At 42.0% G+C, this 21790-nt stretch overlaps 1 protein-coding gene across 1 annotated transcript in view; it reads left to right on the forward strand.

The window, feature by feature from the left end:
- Positions 1-2147: 2147 nt before the first annotated feature.
- LOC310948225 (A disintegrin and metalloproteinase with thrombospondin motifs 2-like) overlaps positions 2148-21790 on the forward strand; it is a 124495-nt gene continuing 104852 nt past the window's right edge. The window contains exons 1-2 of the mRNA XM_083915271.1: positions 2148-2309; positions 3980-4389. Coding sequence (XP_083771397.1) covers positions 2222-2309; positions 3980-4389 — 498 coding nt within the window. The 5' untranslated portion in view covers positions 2148-2221. The remainder of the gene's footprint in view (positions 2310-3979; positions 4390-21790) is intronic.

The following is a 21790-nucleotide window of genomic DNA, read 5'->3' on the forward strand; positions in this document are numbered from 1 at the left end:
TTGTTTTTGTTCTTAGAGTTTTTATCTCTGTTTTGCATTGTTTTCCAGAAAGTTTGTGTCTCTGCATACCTTATGTGTTCCTGTAGCTCTATCCAGCATATCTTCCTTTATAGCCTACACCTGTTTTGTGTCTAGCCTCGACAGACCACCTTGTGTTGCCAGTCCTTGTTACCCATTCATAGTGTGTCCTTCTGTATTCCAGTTCCCTGCCCACTCCAGCTGTGTCTTCTTGTGTTTAGTTCTCTGTGTATATAAAGCCTACCTGTGTTTCCTTTTGTTCCTTGTCGGTTTGTTGTGTTGAAGTTGTATCATTACGCCTGTGCTGTATGTTCACAGTGTAAATTTACCCCTGTTGAAGAAATTGAAAGTTTGTCACTCTATCAGACAAAATAACCAGTTTGTCAGTTGAGCTCTCACAACTCACTATTATTCATAAACTAAATGATTAATTGAATAATCAACAAAAATAATCAACAGATTAAGCAATAATTAAATCACCCTCTGAATAACACCACTAAGATGTTTGATGATTGACTTTAATATGACATAAAGGAATTAAAACGTTCCCAGCACTGCAGGAGCAATATTGATTGATATTTGTATAACTATTTTTGCAGTTTGATTCTGGCATGATCCAACAGGGATTAAACAATATGTTTTGTGAGTTTTCAAAACGGTAATTAATACATTGCAGTAGGTGGATATCCAGATTAAGATGTTATCAGTGAGTTGTCTGACGTAGCAACTGCAACTAACTGAAAACGTATGGTAAGAATGTAGCCAGGATGGGTGGAGCTCAGTGACTGCCAGTTAGGAAACAAAAAGACTTTTTGACTCTAAAACTAACTCATCAAATATCTATAAATATATTTGAGATGTATACATTTATACTAATTTATATTTTTTATAGTTTTTAACTCTTACTGCTCAGAACCCTCCTGCCTCCCTCACAAATCTGTGTGTCAGAGAGCTTTAGCCTACTACTGTCCACTATCTTCTCTTTTCTTTTTGAGTTCTCCGCCATTATTACCATGTATGTCATCGTTTGGCCTATTGTTATGATTTGACACTGCTCTGCTATATATTTTTGCGTTTTTTTAAGCCTTTGTACCTGCAAGAAAACACTAATTTTGCTTATTTGGATCTAATTTATTGTTTTGTTGTCCTGAAAAACTGGATACAAAAGTGAAAATTAACAGACACCAAAGACTATAAATAAAATCTAAGCTTTTTAAAAAAACAAAAAAACAGGTTTTTGTATTACTTCAAAGATAATATAAAAAAGCAAGAAAAGAAGAAGGAAAAAATGAAACCTCGTCAGTATTTGCAACAATCTCAGATTAGTGGTCAGGAGGGGTAAATTATGTGTTTAATGAGGGCAAGCAGGTTAGGCCTAGTCGACTTTTTTTTCCTGTGTAAATTGGACCCTTGGGCCCTGCGAACCTTAGTGCGTTTCCACCAATGAGCCACTCGGGGCGCTGCTGCTCACCCAACCCAGGACGCTTGACGGGATATTCAAAGTTTATACAAGGCTTGCAGCTCGTCAGGGACCTGCGGAGGGGAGAGTTGAAAGACCGTCCAAGTTGCAAAAAAAAAGCGCACCACACGCTGGAGGTGTAATTAAACGACTTGTTCGTTAATTCCAATGCATTTCGTGTCGATGCGAGCTGTCAGCGGGCCTGTCAGTCAGTCGGTGCACAGTACGGCCAGCGCGCTCTGAAATATCTTCTCATCTCGCACAGCACAGACACTTGGGCAGTGTGTGGGCGCCCGGTGCCCGGTTTGTGTGTGTGTGTGCGCGCGTGTGTGTCCATGTGTGTGTTTTGTGTGTAGAGTCGGGGAGTTGTCAGGGCAAAGAGTGGGGGGGAGCACGCACAATGTGAGAGAAGAGAGGAGTTGAGAGAAAGAGACATAGATGAGGAAAAGAGAGGAGGAGAGTTGAGTGAGTGTGTGAGTGGGAGAGAGAGAGAGAGAGAGAGAGAGAGAGAGAGAGAGAGAGAGAGAGAGAGAGAGAGAGAGAGAGAGAGAGAGACCTCGGTGGAGAGGAGGACGAGAGAGAGAGAGAGGGAAGGAGAGCTCCGTTTCTCCCGGTGCACTTGGCAGTCTAGTTGCGGGCTGCTGTGCTGTTGCTGTCGTGGCGTGGCTGGTCGCGCCAGGCTGGGAACTTCACCACACTGGAGCCCGGAGTCCCACTCTCTCACCTGCGCAGTTCGGAGCTGCCATGGGTCTTTCGCCTGGATTTACTGTCCTAATTATTCTACCGGCCTTTCTGCTGCACACCAGCGGCCTTTACATCGCCAGTAGCGTTGGTACGTACAGTACAGTTAAACGTGGTCACTGTTTATGTTGTTCTATCTGCTGATCTCTCATCAGCAGGGCTGCACGGAGCTTCTTTTTTTTTGTCATACGCTCATTGGAAGTGTGGAACTCAACGTAGCGGCTAAAAACACTGTCCGGTTTCTCCCGCCCGTGTTTAATTTTTGGCTTGCTTTTGCAGTTTTTTTGTTGTTGTTGCAAACAGCACCGTAGGACGCATTTGCAACTTTTGTGGGTCCTGCTGTGGTGTTTGCAGGGTCTTTCCGGAGGTCCCTCAGCGGTGCAAGCAGTGTTGTGATTGTCTTTCTCCCGTCTAGGGGATAGTGTTAACCGGGGTGTTAAGGGGCATCAGATGCACCGGTGTACTGTCGGATTTTTTTTTGCAGGGAAGTAGCCTAACATTATCTGATTCTGCCGCTGTCGCATCTATCGATCCGCCACAGGGCGCTTGAGTCGGATGTCAGCCTATTGATCAGACTATTATCAAATCATTCCTTTGATATAGGGCTCAAGAAATAGGCTATTATCAGTGTATGACTGATCAGGTTTTTGCCAGTCAGCAAACTTTATAAATTAAATATGACAGATGGATAACCAAATAATAATGATAACATGGCCAATGGTCACCTGAGGACCATATAGGCCTATAGCATAACCTGGATGGCATTGACACCTTAAAGTGACTCTGTGTGTGTGTGTGTGTGTGTGTGTGTGTGTGTGTGTGTGTGTGTTCTCTGTTGTCACTGTCATAAGAAATGTCCCTTAATCCAAGACAATGTAAGACAAACTAGTTGTGTTTAGGTGTCAGTCTCAGTGCATACATTTGCATGTAGTTAAGCTAAAAAATAATGATAATTTGCCTAATGCTAATGATGATGGGATAAATCATTGCTAATCACATTCCAATATGCATTAAAAGCGCTTTATAAGTGTTTGGTTTGCGTTTTTTTTTTTGAGGTTATAGAAATCACTTAACTCTGATCGAGCAGCCTGACAGAAACAGCGTGAGAAAGCCGCAATTAGCACCTTGATCTTGTACTGGCTTTCCTGTTGACAGTACAAGGGCACAGAAGGTGTTAGGAGCGCAGCGCGCACTGCTGAGGCTGCCGTTTCCAAACGCGCACTGCCGAGCACCGGGGTCGCCTCTGGGTTCATGGGTGGGGCTTTCTCTGTGTGTGTGTGTGTGTGTGTGTGTGTGTGTGCGTGTGTGTGTGTGTGTGCGTGTGTGTGTGTGTGAGAGAGAGAGAGCGAGAGAGAGAGAGAGAGAGGTTACTGCTTTTATTTCTTTTATTTATTATTGTGTCCCCTGTGATGCTGAATAAGGAATACATAATTTCATGGCATGCTTGACATTTTTCTAATCCCTTCTTTTTCCACCCCTCTCTTTTTCCATCCTCCTATTCACCCTCCACCCATGACTCCCCATTTTCTTTATTGTTTATCCCCCATGACGTCTGCTCCTCTCCATGCTGTGGTTACCTTTTTGTTATGTTTAATATCTAACATTCTCTCTCCATTCTCTCCACCCTTTTCAACATTCTCACATCTGACTTCCTCTCTTGAAATGATATTTCCCTTTCTCACCTGCTCCCGCCTCATGCTGTCCTCTCTCTCCTCTCATCTATTACCCCCCTCTCCCACCCCTTAACTGTCCTGTCCCCAGACTCCCTGCAGCATGTCCTGGGGGAGTATGGACTGGTAAGACCGATCAGTGTGGACGCAGAGGGCCACTTCCTGTCGCACGCCATCTCAGTTGGCCGCATGGCAGGAGGGCAGTCCCGTAGGCGCCGGAGGAGGGAGGTAGGAGTAGGCAATGATGAGTGGGAAGGACCAAAAGAAGAGCCTGCGGCCTTTCAAGAAAGACTTTACTACAACGTCACCATCTTCGGCCGGGAGTTCCACCTGCGCCTGCGCCACAATGCCAGGCTGGTGGCCCCCGGAGCCAAGATAGAGTGGCACGATGACAGCGATAGCACCCGGCACTCTGAGCCACTGCATGATGAATGCTTGTATGTGGGGGACATCACAGACACACCGGGAGCCTCTGTGGCTATCAGCAACTGTGACGGCCTGGTGAGTGGACAAACATGTGTTACCTCTTATCTGTGTGACTGCAGTAGTGCTCACTGAGCTCGCTGTGCAGGTGTCTGTGGACAGAATGAGATGAGGGGACATGAGGGAGCAGACGATGTATGTCTGAGTTTGTAGGGGAACTGTGTGTGAAAAAAAATATATAGATATAAGGATACAACCAAATAGCAAAAGTAAGAGATTTTTGCACCTTGACCCTGCCTTTGCTGCTGGGCCGTCTTTCTAGTTAACCCTTTAGCTTAGAGGTTGTTATGGGGTCAAACTTATGATTCATACAGATTTTCTCCCTGATGTCCTCTAACACCAGACCTGCCATGATAAATACCTGAGTCATGTTTTCATCCCTCTGCCCATGTTAAAGGGGGAATGGGTTATTATAGGAATACACAGTTGTTTCACAGATAACCTCAGTATTTATCACTCATCATCTGTCTGCACAAGGCTTTTAGAATAAAATTAAGCATGCTTGTACCGCTCACTACATGGATATGCTGAAGAACTGGACAAATTAGAGACTACAACAGCATTCAAATCGAAAATGCAACCATACAATATTTTGGTTGCAGAACAGTTGCTCGAAGAGCAGGAATAGTAAATGCTTAGAATAGAGCCGGCTGCTAATTGAGGAAGAGAAAAAGTGAGGCTTAACAGTTGGTGAATGTCGGCAGGCAGAGAAGTGAGATTGTGATCTTGTGAAGAGTGTGCACAGGAACAGCTGAGATGAGAGTATGCAGAACGTTTGAGACCAGTGCCTGTGGAAGTGGTGAAAGGGACAAGTGCAAGAAATAAGCCTTTAGGCAAGGGGAAGAAGTCAAGTAAATTGGAGAAAAAACAGATAAAGGATATTTAAAGGGAATTATGAGATGGAGGGGTCCCCTCATTAGGAAAAGTGTTCATTAGTCAGCCAGATCAGTCTGCCACTGGAGCTGAGTCGCAGCGACTGGATCCGTTTAGGGTTGAGGACACAAGGGACTGAACAAGCAGCTGAGAGCAGGCAGGGAGCCAGGACAGGCCTGACATGCCCACTTAGCCTGACACCAGCCAGCAGCAACTCACTGCTACTGCTGCTGCTGCTATTCGCTACTGCCTCAAGGATTCTCACAATGCCCTTTTGATGAAAAATACTAAACGTTAAGTTAACTGCAAAGGATACCTTTTAAGTGCAGTCATATGTAATATGAGGCTTCAGCGGTTAAAGTTCGATGATTCTTCCAAAGTTTTGATATGTTTAGTACAAAATTATTGGTATTACTGTCCCTCCACCGCATATCAACAAGAAAACCTTGACCGAAGAAAGAAATAGGGAATTGGACACTAAAAAGAATGTAATATATCACAATATTCACTTTATTTGTCTAATTCTGCTGAAGTCTCATAACGTCTTCAGATGAATTTCCATTTCTGCACAGAGTAAGGGCTTTGTATTTTGTCCCCCAACACTTAAATTACAGCCTTCATTAGAAAGAAATCTGTTCAAGGCCAGTATGGACATAAGGTATTATGAGCATGTGAGGGTTGTTTTAAGACAAGCTTGAAACAAATGTAAAACTCTCTTTTTAATTTCATGTTTCTTGAATCTGGTTTCAAAATGTGATCTTGTAGAAATTGCATTTTTGGAAATGCTGACTATTGAGGAGTAAAACCATATTCTGATATTAAAGCTATATAAGGGAAATATATTTGATGTCAGTGCTGTAATAGCCACCCCCAAATAATAATAAAAACTGAAACCCCTTTTAATAACCACCTTAGTGCTGTCCACTTATATTTAATTTGTTTCTCCCTGCCCCTGAACAACTCATGTCATTATTAATCAATTCTTACAACCTTCCCAGGCATGCCAAGAAATACAGCCAAGCTCTGTAAGGCTCTGCCTAAGCTCTGCCTTTATAAACCCAGCAGCTCGGCCCTGCTGTGCCCACTTCCTCAGTGACCCAGCCACCTGGTTAGAGCCTTTTCTGCCCTGCGTTGCCATTCACAGCCAAGAACCTCTTGCTGGCTGTGATCCAGGGTGTGTGATGAGTTGAAAGAGGTAGACAGCCAAGGCGGGGGCAGATAGGGTTCAAACCAGAATACAAGAAAATAATATTAAAGAGGCAAAGGAGGGAAGATAAAGAGGGTAAAGGGGGCAAAGGGTATAGATTTCAAGAAGTAGCAAATGACCAGAATAAATAAGAGAACATGTGAGAGCACAGAGAAGAAAGGAAAATCTTTGAATGGACAAATGACCTTTGGAGGGAATTGGATTTCTGCGAACAGAAGCTGTGATCAGCTGGTTAGTTCTCTGGCTGGTTTAGAGAAGGGTAGCACACTGTACGGTATGAGAAGTGGTCTCTCTGTGTGTGTGTGTGTGTGTGTGTGTGTGTGTGTGTGTGTTTTCGTCCTACATTGGTGCAGTGCAAAATGAAATTAAACTGCAGCTGAGAGTGTGTTTCTGTGTCTATGTAGGTGCACAGTGCAGAATAGGGGACTGCTTGAATCAAACAAAATAAAACTCAAAGCTTAGGAGGTTTCCACTTCATGCATAAATGTTGGTGTGTCTGTGTACACATATATTTGCATATTAGACAAGAATTAAGGTTGAATGTTTTGCAGTTTCCTGCTGTAAAAAAGGCTTCCTTTTTGGTTTTCCTGTTTTTCTTCTTTAAAACAAAGAACCGCGGATAATCAATTAAAAAATGTCGCTAATTCAAATTCATACAAATGACGTATGGCCATTCCTTAGGGCTGATCTTGAGAGATGAATGCATGCAGCAACATGGAGGGAAGCTCTGTCGTTGTTGGTCTGGGATGTTTGCTGAAACATTAAAAATGACCTTTGCCATACTGACACAAAGGAATGGGTGTTTGCATGTTGCATAAAGCCACTTGTTGAACTGCATGTATATTTAATCTGTAGTAGGACTGCAGGATATGAGGAAAATATCTAAGCTATTATTATTTTTGACTAATATGGGAACTGCGATATGACTCACAATATTGGAGGTTTTTTCTTAAAGGGGAATTGTGGTATTTATCAACCCGGGCCCTATTTACCCCATTTCTGTGCAAGTGACTAATGGCAACAACTTAACAAAAAATGTGAACCAGGATGCAATGCAGTCAAACAGGGCACCAAATTGATTTCAGTATACTGTATATGAGTTGTGGTACCGCTGAAATTTGGAGAAGGTGGTTTTGTTCAATATGGACCTCTTTGACGCAGTCATAAACATGCTGACAATGCAAATTTTATTTCTCTGCAAAAGGGAATGGAGTTTGTCGAGAAATCACAGTAAATACCAAGATCTCGAATCCCGATCTTGAATTCCATGTGAACTTGTGTGTGTGTGTGTGTGTGTGTGAACCTTTGGCCCCACTTGTGGTCTTTCCTTCAGCCTTACCTGCAGTATTCTCTCAGAAATGTGGAGGCTGTCAGCGGTTAGGGCCTGATTTTGTGCAAATGTGGGTGTGAGGTCATATGTGTGTGCATATGTGTGTGTCTTTAAGGATTGTATGTTAAATGATGAGTGTCAGCAGAGCTCTTGCTTTTCCTTTTTTAACAGACAGAGACAGTAATTGAATTTCTCCATGCTAGATAATTCTGTCATTGTGACATGTTGAAGTAGTTAAATGGGGACTGTCACACTGTACGCGATGTGCTTACAATATCTGAAAGCAAACTCTCAGTCAGAGATGTCTCATTTTCACTTTCGTAAATTCGCATTAAATAAATCAGAGACCCTTGTCTATTTTAGCCTTTTTTTGGGTTTTGATAAAAGTAGGTTCTTCTGCTGTTTCACAGCATTAAATAGAATATCATTGTTTTGTAAGATATAATACGGGTTGTTGTGCATAACTTTGTCGTAAGATATCATACAAACCTGTTGATGAGAAAACGTTGTCAGAGCATGTTCTTTCATCCTCAGTTATGATTTAACAAGATGAAGTGGAAATTATGTTTCTGTGAGAACAATTATAAATGCAACCAATTCTAATCTCTGAATGCAAAAATCCTCATCTTCCACCACCATGTACTTAAAGATCACATATTGTCTTTTTTTGTTCTCGTAAAGCAGGTTGAGGAGCTATATTAATCCACAGAGAAATGCTCACAGTCTGTATTCAGAAACTGTGCCTTTAAATGAGCCGTCAGGACTTCTGTACTGTTGCGATGTCACAACTATATAATGTATATAGGTAGAAGGTGCTGTGAAAGTGCCCTTACACTCATTCCCTGGCCCCAATGATGTGCGGAGGGTGTCTTAAAGAGACAGGCGCTAAAACGGAGCATTTCAGACAGGGTGAATACAGGTATATTCAGATAGACAATATGAGAAAAGTAATGTGTTTTTTGAACATGTTCCAGAAGAAAATCAAAAGATGGGAACCTGAAAATGAATATATCTCCCCTTTAAGTTTCAAACCAAGCCAAGGACGCAACCGCAACTGAAACAAATCTATCCGACTAATAATCATAGTTAAAATAACAGCTTTACATGCTGCACTCATTTACACACACATAAACACACGCTCTCGTTGCAGTGCTGCACATCCAGATATCTATCTCTAGTGAGAGGCTTCTTGTCTTCCAGATGGGTCATAGCACCTGCGATAATCAGTGAGTTCTGACAAATGCTAAGGCGGCTTCAGGTTACCGTGAGAACAGAGTTTCACACAGGGCCGATAGGCTCTCATGCAAGCCAGAAATGAGATCCAGCTGGGTGAGAAGTGATCTTCATGTCTCAGAGTTTGTAACAGAGGAAGTGTGTTGCCTGTCATTTTGGGGTTTACTCCTGTCGTCCAGGTGGTTGCACACCTGGATGACAGGACACATGTTGCCACAGCTGTGTTGTGCAATGTACATCTTCACACATACATGCACACTGCACACCTTTGCTGAAGTGCAAATCATGCGGTTCAACATGCGCCACACCTACAAAATGGTCTGATGCCAGAGACACACAGCAGGGACAGACAGCAAACAAAAGCAAAGTTGCCTTGAACCATCTTTACCTCACTGTACGACAAAAACCTGTGCACACATTTCCGTCTCCACCCCTCACTCCTCTCGCTCTCTTTCCTTGCTCTCTATGTCTCGTGTTTCTTGGCCAGCAGCGGTAACAGCAAGCAAAGAGAGCTCTCCTAATGATGGTATTATGAGAGAGTCAGGAAAATGACATAGAAAGCGAGAGGAAAAGAATGTGGCAGACAGCTTTTTGCTTCCCAACACCCACAGATTCAGAGCTTAGGTAAAAAAAAAGAAAGAGACAGCAAGAGACGGTGTTCCTTTAGTGAGCAGTCTTTGTCTGTTTTTAGCAGCAGCTCTGCTCCCAAGCGTTGATCAGACAAGTGGTGTTGAGGGTTAAGGGTATCACCTGCTGTCTATGCAGAAAAAGTTTAGCCAAGAAGCCGTATAGATCTTACTAAGTAGAGGATATTTCATGCCTGCTGTTTGCATACTGTAGTATGGGCATGATCATTTGTTGGTAGATAATTAGCCCTGATCCTGTGCAGGTGTTGCCCTTTGTATTTTCTGATGTGCCATATATTTGTGTGCTTCGGTCTAGTTATGTGTGTTATTAGTGCACAGCAGGAATGCTGGGAGTTGGCAGTGTTATTTTGGTGCTTTCATTGAAAATACTCAACAGCAAGGAGAAATACCAAGCATTGACAGTAGTGCTGGGCGGTATGACCAAAAATTCCAAAAATCACAGTATTTGTGTTTTTTTTTAGATTCTGGCAGTTTTACAGTATATCACAGTACTTTTCTTTTCTTTTGCATGACTGATCCTTTAGGTTTATAGTGGCTTATTCTTCTGTCAGGAGTGCATAATATAAAAACATTTGTAAACATTGAAGCTTTAATCATGTATCCACTGAAGGCTTTGATTACTAATGTGAATGCATGAAAAAGTTGCGGAATGTAAACATTTTTTTATTGTGCAAGCTGCAACGTCATAAAAAAAGAAAAAAGAACTTAGAAAAAAATAGATAATGAAGATAAATAGATAACAACTTAAACATTGTGTCGTTTCTAAAACAAAATATTGTAATATAGTTGTATAAACACCATAAACTGACCTCGACTGGTCTGTTGTTGTAGACGTAGCTCTGTTTACAGCTTGCACCACTGTTGTTGTTAATGTTGCGATAGCTTTTTGGCTTAAGTATTTTCACCCCGATAAGAAGTATTGTCACCTTTCTCCAGTGTTTTAATCATTGATGTGAACCCTTCTTTCTTGACAGCCAATGTCCTTACATTGGAGGATTGTTATTGCGCCCCATCACTTGCTTTTCAGAGACGACAGAGTAACGTTAAATTGCTAGTGTTGGCAACAACGCCAGTCGATTTTCTTTTAACACCAACAACCTTCTGAGCAGCAGACGGATCCTCTGGTGCCTCTCTTATCTCTTTCTTCATCCTCCATCTGTCTCCACTGTTCAGTAGCAATGGAGCCTTTCCCAGTCGGTAACAGGGGGTTCTGCTACCTGGCTAGCTAGCAGCTATAATGTTACCCAGCATGCTGTTCAGCTGTGTAAATTTGTAAATGTACACTCATTAGTTACAAATAGTGTATGTGTCACAAAATGTTGTGTGCCGTGATGTTTACCCTGTTCAAGAGTTAGTTGTGGATTATTAACTGTTCTGTTGAAAAGGTGTAAGTGTGAGAAGGGAACACAGTAAATAGAGATCATTTTTCAATACTAGGGTTGTAGTTAGAACAAAATTTGTAAATCGAATATAAGTCAATTGTTAAAACAATATTCATAGTAATCAAGAAATTACAGCAACGCAACCACTGGAGATCAGTAGATGCTAGATGGTAGTTACTGAACGTAACTGGCATACTGTGACGCATCTTCCACGGTGAGCGTCTCACCTGATCATTAAGCAATTTATGGATAGTTTTTGAACATCTGTCACCAAATGGGAAATAACTAATAAAGATATGGTAATCTGCACAATATTCAATAATACAAATGAAATATCATTTTTAAAAAAGCAACCTTAGAGAAGACCTGATAACACTAACATACATCCTGGCAAAGTAGAGAAATGCATGCAGCCCGTATTCGGAAACTGTCCCTTTAAACGAGCCTTCAGGACTTCCTTTCTTTCTACAGGTAGAAAGTGCTACAGGGCCGTTACATTCATTACCCAGCTGCAATGACATGCAGAGACGCCCAGGGGTGCAGATGCAGAAGACCCAGAAATGTTGACCAATCAGAGCAGACTAGGCTTTTTGAGCATTTCACACAGAGGGTGAATTCAGACTGACGAGAAAAATGTGTTTTGAACATTAAAGCATGTAAACATGTTCTCCTAGAAACCCAATATACAAGGATGAACCTGAAAATGAGCAAATAACATAACATAACATAACATAACATAACATAACATAACATAGCAAAGCTACTAAACACACACACACACAGAATCATGTAAGAGTGTGTTGACAGAGGGGCAGGCCAATCAACTAAAATAGCCCCAGAACTACAGTAAATGCCAGCAGCACAGACACTTGTGCCAGCCATGCCCCTGGAATACGTTCAGTCATTACCTCTGCATTAGGAGTCAATAGAAAAGGCAGCCCTGGGCTGAGCCAACCCATCCATCAGTCCATCCAGTCCGGCTGTTAAGCTTGGTCAGGCGTGGCAGCTCACTAGGCCCTACAGTGTGTTATTCCACCCCAGGTCACACGATAAGCAGCTCTCAACTGTAATCAGCTCAAATTGAAATGATGACATCAATTACAGCACGGCTCACAGCTGTTATTGACCCCAGCCCTCGCTGGCTGTGTAGAGTAGACTGCGTGTAGAAAAAAAAATGTGGAGGGGTTGTGGAATGCCTGTAGGAACTGCAAGGCTGAAGGGAGGGCCGGGTGTGGAGAGGCCAGACTGCTGAGGCATGGTATAAATGGAGAGACAAACAGACAGGGAGAGAGAGAGAAGGTGTTCTCGGTATCTGATTGCAGGTTCCACCCTGCAGTGTAGCTCCACTCAAACACACAATTACTCAATCTAGAGCTATTATCAGACAGAGAGAGAAATAGAGGGAGGAAGAGAGAGAGTCAGACAGAGAGCAGGCCCATTCTGAGGAACACTATATAGAGTAAAGGAGTGCTTTTACCAGAGCTGTGATTACTGCCACTCATTCAGTGCACTTAACCAGCCCCCTTGACTCTCTTTCGTCTCGCTCTGTCATTCACAGAGTGCTGGCTCAGAGCACATGGTTTGTTTGAGTGGTTGAAATAACAGGATTCATCCAGAGCAGTGGAACCCCGATGATTATAGGGAAACACCTCTGTGATGTCAGCAGGTTGTTTGATACTAAAATCAGCTCCAGCACACTGGGAAGATGCAGTCCTGGAATGTGATGTCATAATTAATGGGGGTTCCTGGATTCTGGGATGTCATGGTCATATTCCAGACTTCCAGGCTTCATGTTTAACAGTCCAATCATCGGTACAGTGCATAGTCATTGTTATTTTGATACATGCAATGTGTTATTAAGTCCCGATTTCTCAAAAAAAAAACAGAAAAAAGCAGGAAATCTCCATATTTTATAGGCTGAAAACAGCATTTACTGCCATTTCAGTTATCATAATAGTTAGCGATTATTTTCCGGTCTATAATCGATTAATCGACTAATCGTTGCAGCTCTAGTTGATAGGGTGGTCATCATGTTCAACAAAATGACCCTCATATTTTGGGGCTCTTCTCCCAGGATTGATATATGCACAGCGAAGGGCGAAACACCCCAAATGATTACACAAAACACTTATCATGGTCAGGGCTAGAGTCCATCATGTCTCGCACATTTCAAAGAACCAGTGATCACAATTAGGAGAGCAGCTATGATGTGTCCGTGACCAAAATAAAGTTAATTCTCTGTAGTCCAGTTTGCCAGTCAGTCAGTCAGCCAGCTAGTCCCACAGGCTGTAGGACCGTGCAGGAACCTGATCGATGCCAGCCACATCAGCAGTTCTTAAGCCAACAGGCCCCAGCAGCCTCTGTGGAGGATCTTAGAAATAGGACAAGACATCCTCCACCGTGTTCCAGCGTCATAACACCCCGTCTGCCTGCCTACCCTTGGCTGACCCAGGCCCATGTCTCCTGTGGCCAGGCCGTTTTACTTCGCAGCCGCCGCCGCACAGGTGGCTTTGTACTCTTAAAGTTTTCCCCATAAAATCCTCACAAACAAAACACAACATGAAAGAGAGAGAAGATGAGACAGAAAGGAGGGAGTGAGGGACGGTAGGTGGTAGAAAACGACAGTAACACAAAGGAGGTGGGAGGAAGAGTGCGGTGGAATCTTAATGTGCCCAAACCTGAACAAGAACAACAGCAGCATCATAACCGTCGCCACCTGCTCAGTGCTCAGTCAGAAGGGATGGAAGAGAGGGAGTGAGGAGAGACTCTTCCTGATTAGCATGAAGAAATTCACTTTTTATTGTTTCTTCCTCTCAGCTAAGGTCACTTGCCTGCTTCAAGAAGCTTCTCTTACTTATCATGGATATTTTATGTTTGCCGGTTGCTTTCACTGCATGAGTGCATACTTGTAAACACACTGCATACACTCTTAAAAATGTGTGTATTTTGTCCTAGCCTGATCTAATTAGTTGTATTTCTTCTGCCTCTGGGTTGAATTGTTTCGCTGTCTCATTTGTATTTTCTGTTTGCATGTCCTTTAATGGAACAGAGCCTGTCTGACTGTCTGCATGCAGTGTTTATGCCTGAAAATCATTTTGCTTGGCTTTCGATGCAGCAGGCAGCTAAGCGGCAAGAATCGCACCTCATAGCAGAAACTCACACCCTCCTCATCTTACTAAGGCTGCCTGTTTTTGTTTTCTGCAATAGAGAAATAATCACTTTTTCTCTCCCAGTGTATTATGTTTGGGGGGTTTGTCAGTGCATGAGGACCTCGGGAATTGTTAGTGTACCAGCATATGTAATATATTATATAATAATATATTGTATTCTAATAACTGACTCTGTGGGGGCTGGAGTGAAGCAACAGAAACAAAGAAACACATCTAAGGCTTTGATCACTGTGACTGATCGTCTGCTAGAGTGTACAAGGAAAGCTTAGGATACTGCCTTACATTTATGTAATCTGTTTGCCAAGATGCAATGGAGACTTTGAGATGACCATGTCCATGTATAACTCTGTGTGAGTTTAAGTTACTGTATAATTGGAAAACCAAGGTGTTCTTGATCAAGAATAGGGCCAAGCACCTTATCAACATCAGCAACAGCAGGGGGGATGTAGTTAGCAAGTAGAACTAGTCGATATTTATCACAATTTAAATTAAGCCACTCTTCTGGTGAGTTTAATATGACCTTTAGCCTAAAATTCCCAGGTAAGATAAGCTTGTGAGCTGCAACCAGAACATTTAGTTAAAGGTCCTATAATGTAAATATGGGAATTGTATGTCTTTTTTATTATTATTGCAATGTAGGTCAATGTGCTATATGAAAATAAACATTTAATCCACAGAGAAATGCACACAGCATGTATTCAGCAACTGTCTTTAAACGAGCCATCAGGACTTCTGTGTGATGTCACAACTACACATTTTACCTTACAACATTCAAGTGAATTTTTTTTTTTCAAAATTTCTGAAAGTTAATAAAAAATGAAAAACTCAAAAAAGTAGTGTTAGAAAAGAGATGAGTCCAAATAAATTTAAAAGACGTTAACTATCCCTCTGAGTACCGTTCAGAGTATCGTGAAGAAGTGGAAGGCATATGGCTCCACCCAGACCTGGCCTAGATCGGGCCCCTCCTCCAAACTGGATGACCGAGCCAGGAAGAGATTGATCAGGGAATCTACCAAGAGGCCCATGGTGACCTTGAAGGAGTTACGAGGTTGGTCGATCTATGTATGTGACAATAATTTCACAAGTTCCACATGTATGACAGGATGGCAAGAAAGAAGCCTTTTCTAAAAAAAAAATGTCACACTGGGTCTCATAAAAAAACATGTGGAAGATGCTGATGCCATGTGGCAAAATGTTATATGGTCAGATGAGATCAAATGGAACTTTTTGGGCTGAACTCCAAGCGCTATGTTTGGCAGAAACCAAACACAGCACACCACCCAGAACACACCATATCTACAGTGAAGCATGGTGGTGGCAGCATTATGTAGTGGGCTTGTTTCTCTTCAGCAGGGACTGGGCAACTGGTCAGGATTGAAGGGAAAGTGGATGCTGCCAAGTACACCCAAAGTCTTGAGGAAAACCTGCGGCCCTCTAACCTGACTCCGCCCTATGGATTGATTCCCATAATTCCCATATGCTCTGCATATCCATCTGAGAACTCTCGGTTGGAGATCTTTTAGGAAGAGGCGAAAATAGTGGTTGCTGATTGGATAAATCATCTGTCTATCACCACCTACAGTATGTTGGTGATAGACAGGCCAAATCAACCAATCAGATCAATAAAGCGTACGACTTACTAACAAAGCGTCGAGGCAAAGTAAACAACATGTTGTTATGGATATTTTCCATTTGTGTAACGTGAATTTACGGATAAAAGGCACAGTATCAGGTGCCTGGTCCATATTCCAACAGAAGGATCCAAGAGAAAAAAGCGGCGTTCATCTCATCCGCGGAAGCCACCTAAAGTGGCCTAGTCAGAGCCCTGACCTGGATCTTACAAAACATCTGTGGATGGACTTGAAGAGTGCAGTCCATTGCCGCTCATCACAGAATTTAACTGAACTCGAACAGTTCTGCAGGAAGAATGGGGAATTATTTCTCAATCTAGGTGCACAAAGCTGATAGAGACTTATCCAAACAGTCTGATGGCTGTAATTAAAGCAAAAGGTGCCTCCACAAAGAGTTACATCTAGGGAGCAATCACTTTTCCAACTCTGCTATTCTAGTTTTAAATTTTTTATTAATTAATTAATTAATTAATTCGCTAAAATGGAGCGTTTCAGACAGATAATATATATACAGGTATATTCAGACAGACAGTATGGGAAAATAATGTATTTTTAAAGCATGAAAATGAGCCTCATATGTCCCCTTTAAATAGATAGATTATACAAAAATAAACACAAATCTTCAATCCTGTCGATCCAAGTCCTTATAAATCCTGCAGTGGGAAATGTTTACAGCTTATACCTTGAGTCAGTTACATTCATCCGTTAAAATCCCTTTATGACAATAATACCAATCAGAATCACGTCTTTTGCCTTTAAAAAGCAACAGCATGTGTGATAAATTGCTTGTTCCCAATGGCAGGTCTAATTACTTGTGGAAATGCAAGCGCTTACATGTAATGGTAATGCCAGTAATGCTTTAGGGGATTAACACTTATTATATTTATTATTTATTATTATATTTGCCCTCTTTGTGGCACCTATCTTCTTTATGTCGGAGTATATCAAAGTTTCTGAATCTTTTATTTAGGAAATGATCAGTGTTATATTGCCCAGCCCTTTTTTCAAGTATGTGATTCAAACCCTTAAATCGCCTCTGCTCTGTTGAAGTGTCCTTGAACAAAAGTCCTTACCGCCTGCTAGCTAACTGCTGCTTATAGCCGGCCCTTACCTCTGACCTCCCTGGAAAGAGGAAAGAAATGCAGAGCAGGGATCAATAAAGAAGAAGCATGTTAATAGTAAGCTGTTTTCTACTGCATGGTGTGTATGTCTGTGCATTTGTGTGAGGGCTATTGAGGCCTCCTACACTGTGATGTATCAGTTTATGTTAGGAGTCTGTGGTGCCATCTGTGTTGTTTAGTGTGGCACAAAGTGCATTAAGGTGTTTAACTATTAAAAAAAGGAATGAAGAAGCAAAAGATATGTGATAGAATAGCTCTGCTGTCAGACTTAGTCTCTCTCTCTCTCTATCTCTCTCTCTCTTTTTCCCTCTCTCTCTCTCTCTCACTCACACACACACACACACACACACACACATACACACAACTCCTCTTACAGTGGGGTGATTGACGGCATCACTTGGAACACAAAGGGAAATGATTTTTTTCTCAGAAGCTAATCCTTTGCCTCTCTCTTTCACACACACTGACACTCAAACGGAGACACACAGGGAAGAGCTGACTTATTGTCAGGTTGTGCTCTCCACGGTTCATTTCTAATCCTCTATCTCCCTTTCGGTACCTTCCACCCACTCCTACACACACCGCCACCCGGACTGTAGTCTAGTATCTCGAGGCTGGGATCCACCGCATAAGTCCCCATTGTGGCCAAATCAGCGAGACTGGCAACATGGTGAGAGTGGATAGAGACTGCTGTATGTGAGGCAGGCTAGATGAGGAATGAGATACAATTGAAATGAGACACACTGGAGATTAGAGACTAATGGAGGAATAGAACAGAAGGGGGTGTTATTTCCCCCCCTTGCCCTTTCCTCTCCTCTCCTCTCCTCTTCTCTCCTCTCCTCTCCTCTCCTCGTCCAGCAGCAGGGTGTATGTTCACAGGACGGGTGTGGCTGCAGCTGACTGTGATGCAATGTGACAGGGCCCTCCTCTCTCTCCCTTTCGCTGATGTTTGACAGCATGAAGCCGCCATCCACCTCCATCTCTTTTTCCATCCCCGTTTCTTCATCTGTCTCACAGGTGGGGGGGGGGGGGGCATATTAGTTCGGGGACCAGTTATGTGCCCTTCCTCTCAGCCTGTCTCTCTGTCTGTTTGCATGGTGAGCATAGGCCCTTTTTGGAGATGTGTGAACCTTTCTCAATGTCCTCTTTGCCTTTTCTTCCCCCTAAATTCAACTGAGCATTAAACACAAACATATTTGTGCCAAGCATAACAATACAATAAAAAGGAATAACAGCTGTTTAAATATGAATCTCTTCAAGAAAATCAGTCAATAAACAGATCAAATAAACATTAATAATGATCAAACATGAAAGGAAAGCTGTTCCATCTGAAAATGTTATGTACTCTTCAAGTATCGATTGGAGTTGTATATGAGGGGCGAGGGACTTGAGATCGCATTAAATCCGGGAAGTAAGGTTTCCTTAAATTTTGGCTGTGTTTGTAGAGCACATATTTCTTTCAAGAGCAGGGTGACCTCCCATTTCTGTAGCTGTGTTGGCCTGTTTTCACAGCCATTCTGTGCTGACTGAGTTTCTACCTCTGGTCAAGGAATTTCTCAGTAACAATAACAGTCTTCCACTGGTTATAGCCTGTTTAAGGCCAAGTACAATCCCCTTATTTTCTATTTATTCCCAGAACCACTGATATTTTTTTATGTATTTGTGTGTGATTGTGTTGTGGAACTGAAGGCTTTCCTGGGGCGGTGAAGTGAACCCCAGGGCCACTTGTCAGATGTAATTGGACAATTCACAGTGTTCATACACCTCCACTGAAGGTCCAAGTCATACTAGGTCTCAGGGATTGCTCGCTTCTTTGAAGATTGAATATTAGTGGGTATAGGCCTCGGTCATTCAAGCACGCCTTGTTCGAAGCTGCTTTTTCACTTCAAATGCCAGATTTGTAAATTAGAAAAAGTAATTGCCTAAATTGCTTGTTTACCTCATCTGCAGGAAATATAGTAATATCAGACATCGTCTTATGTTTGCTTTTGGTCAGCTTCTAGGGGTCCCTTTCACAAAGCAGGTTCAATAAACTCTGAATCTAACCCTGAACTCTGAGTTGATCTACTCTGAGATAGGAAACTCTGAGTTTTGGTTCCAGAACAGCAGATTTGCGTTAGTTTGATCAACTCGGAGTAATTTCACATGGAGTTAAGCGCATGCACCACAAGTATAAAAAGACAGCATCAATGGAGCCCCGATTCCACGAGTCATCATGGCAAGGGGGAAGACGAGGACTACGTTTTTCACACCACTGGAACTGGAAATATTAATGCACTCATACGGTGAGTTTGAGCACATTTTTCAACGAAAATGTAACACCACTGCAGCAGCAAAAGAGAGGGAGATGGGTCAATGCGAACGTTTAAATGTAGTCCTTTGCAATCACAATAATATCACAGGGGAAACTGCTTGAGTGGTAGCATATTAGTTTATTTAATTTAGGTGCATTCCCGTAAATAAAAACATTGTTCAAACAGGTAAGGTGTAATATTAAGTGGCTATTTGACTGTACAGTTGTTTTATCCCCAACATGATGCTGTTTTCACACACATAAATGTCTTCTCATCTATATCAGGCTCTGTTAATTAACTTAGCCTATTTAAACTATCACAAACTTCTACACAGCCAACAGAAAGAAAGCAAATTCCCGTAAAACGGGTGGTGGCCCAGCACGCCACCTCTAACAAAGGCAGAGGTGCTGGCCCTAAGCCAGAATTAAGGAAGGCCAGTGGCTGAAGGAATCCCTGGAGGGAGCTCATCCTCTGAGCTCACCGCCCAAGACACAATTGCTTTTAAAAAATGTAATATATATATATATATATATATATATATATATATTTTAAGCCTATTCATAAAAATATTTATCTCCCTTTCATGACTTTTTTTACTTTTGTCCCAACCTATTCCGATGGTGCTATCTGCCTGGTGGAGCCCCCTCACGCCACAACAGACCTTGTAACTGTAAGTAGGCAATACTCCGAAGATTTTGTCAAATGATAGTTTAAATATACTGAAACATATCACTCATGTAGGATGAAGAGGAAACTGTATCTGCTGCTTTTAAAGAGGGGGATCCAGAAAGGCCTACAGAGGTAACATCTTGATATGTTACTGATTGTCTTTCCATTTCCATTCTGGTGGAATATAGAGTGACATTTAGCCTACGCTGACACATTGTCATCCTTTTTTAACACGGCATGGCTGGGCAGGAGGGTCCCTCAACTTCCACTGCACAGATTGACACAGTGAGATGGATGTTAAGTAAACACCAGAGATTCATTCTGTGGAATTTATGTGCAGCTGTATAATGTCCTCCTTGTATGTATTCCTAGTTACCAGTCAAAGACTATATAAAATTCACCTGCTGAAATTTTTTTTAAAAACTGACAAAGAAATGCAGTACTTGGACCGACAGATTAGGAGGAGATTAGAAATTGAAATACTAGAGCTCAGGTTAGAGGTAGGTGCATGGTTACAGGTGAATGATGTTAATTATGTTAAATATTGGAACATTAACTAGCTCTTGTATTTGCAGGAAATAAAGAAGACCAAATTAAATGTGTATTATATCTTTATTTGACTGCTGTGGTGGTGGTGATGATGACATATGGTGTCTCTGACTGCTCTGCTGTCCAGCATAGCTGACAGGTGGATGGGGTCATCATCAGGGTCTTCAATTTGTAGGGCAGGGTGTTGCTCTCCAATATTATGAAGAACAACACATGCCACAATGATATCACAGGCCCTGTTTGAATGTTTTTAGTAGTTCTCCTTTTCAGTGGCTCCTAGTTATTCTGATTGTACTTCTTGTCAGGACAACACAGTCCTTGGCTGCTGTGCATGTGTCGCTGATACTGCTGGTTTAATCACCTCTTCAAGTGTCAAATCATCCTCTAACTAAATATGTGTATAGATAGGACGACAGTTCCAGAGCATGACAGCGGGAGAAAGGTGCCCTGATTAGGTTGATGTGTTGGCAGAAGCATAGTGTCTGATGTGCTTTTTTTCTTGCTGTTTGTCCCTCTTCCACTGCCCTATCCATCTTTATCTCTTTTGCCCTCTCCACGTCCCTCTCCCTCCCTTTCACTACAGTGCGTAGAGGTCATAGCCCCAGCTGAGCCACAAGCTGTTGCCTCACACTATACACTACCTGCTAATATGACCAGCAAGCCAAGTTTATCACATTACTCTCAAGCCCTTCACAGGGAAGATCACACAGATGACTTTAATTCTTTAATAGCAATGGTTAAAAAGATGGTGTGGGATTTGAACAATAGCAACCACATCTGGACTGGCATTCATCATGTTAGTGTTAAAATGAAAAGCTGAGATCCTCAGTTGTTTTATGTTGATGAAATATTCGTGGTTAAATGACCAGTGTTTCCATTCCAACAGATAAAATGGTAAGTATGTCTGTTCCAAAATATAGGTACGAAAGTAAATTTCCTTTTACAGATTTGTTCCATCCAGGCACATAGAGGGCTTCAGATACTCATATCTTGATTAATCTTATCTTTTCAATCATTAAGCATTTGGTCCAGTTCAGACCGTTTTAAAGGAAGATTCAATGAAGTAATACCACACATACTGTATCGGTTGAATATTTTTAACTTATTTTCATTGTTGTCATGTCAAATCAAGAGATTGTTATTGTCCCCGGGGGGGAATTTTCAGTACAGTCAGCAGCAAAAACAACAGTAAAATGCACAATAATAACACATACGATGACAAAGAGCTAATAATTAAAAGAGATGAAATACACAACAACATGAGTGACATGGGACAACAATTAACAATCATCAATCAACAAAGTGCAACAGTG

The sequence above is a fragment of the Echiichthys vipera genome (assembly GCF_963691815.1).
Source record: "Echiichthys vipera genome assembly, chromosome: 6".
NCBI lineage: Eukaryota > Metazoa > Chordata > Actinopteri > Perciformes > Trachinidae > Echiichthys > Echiichthys vipera.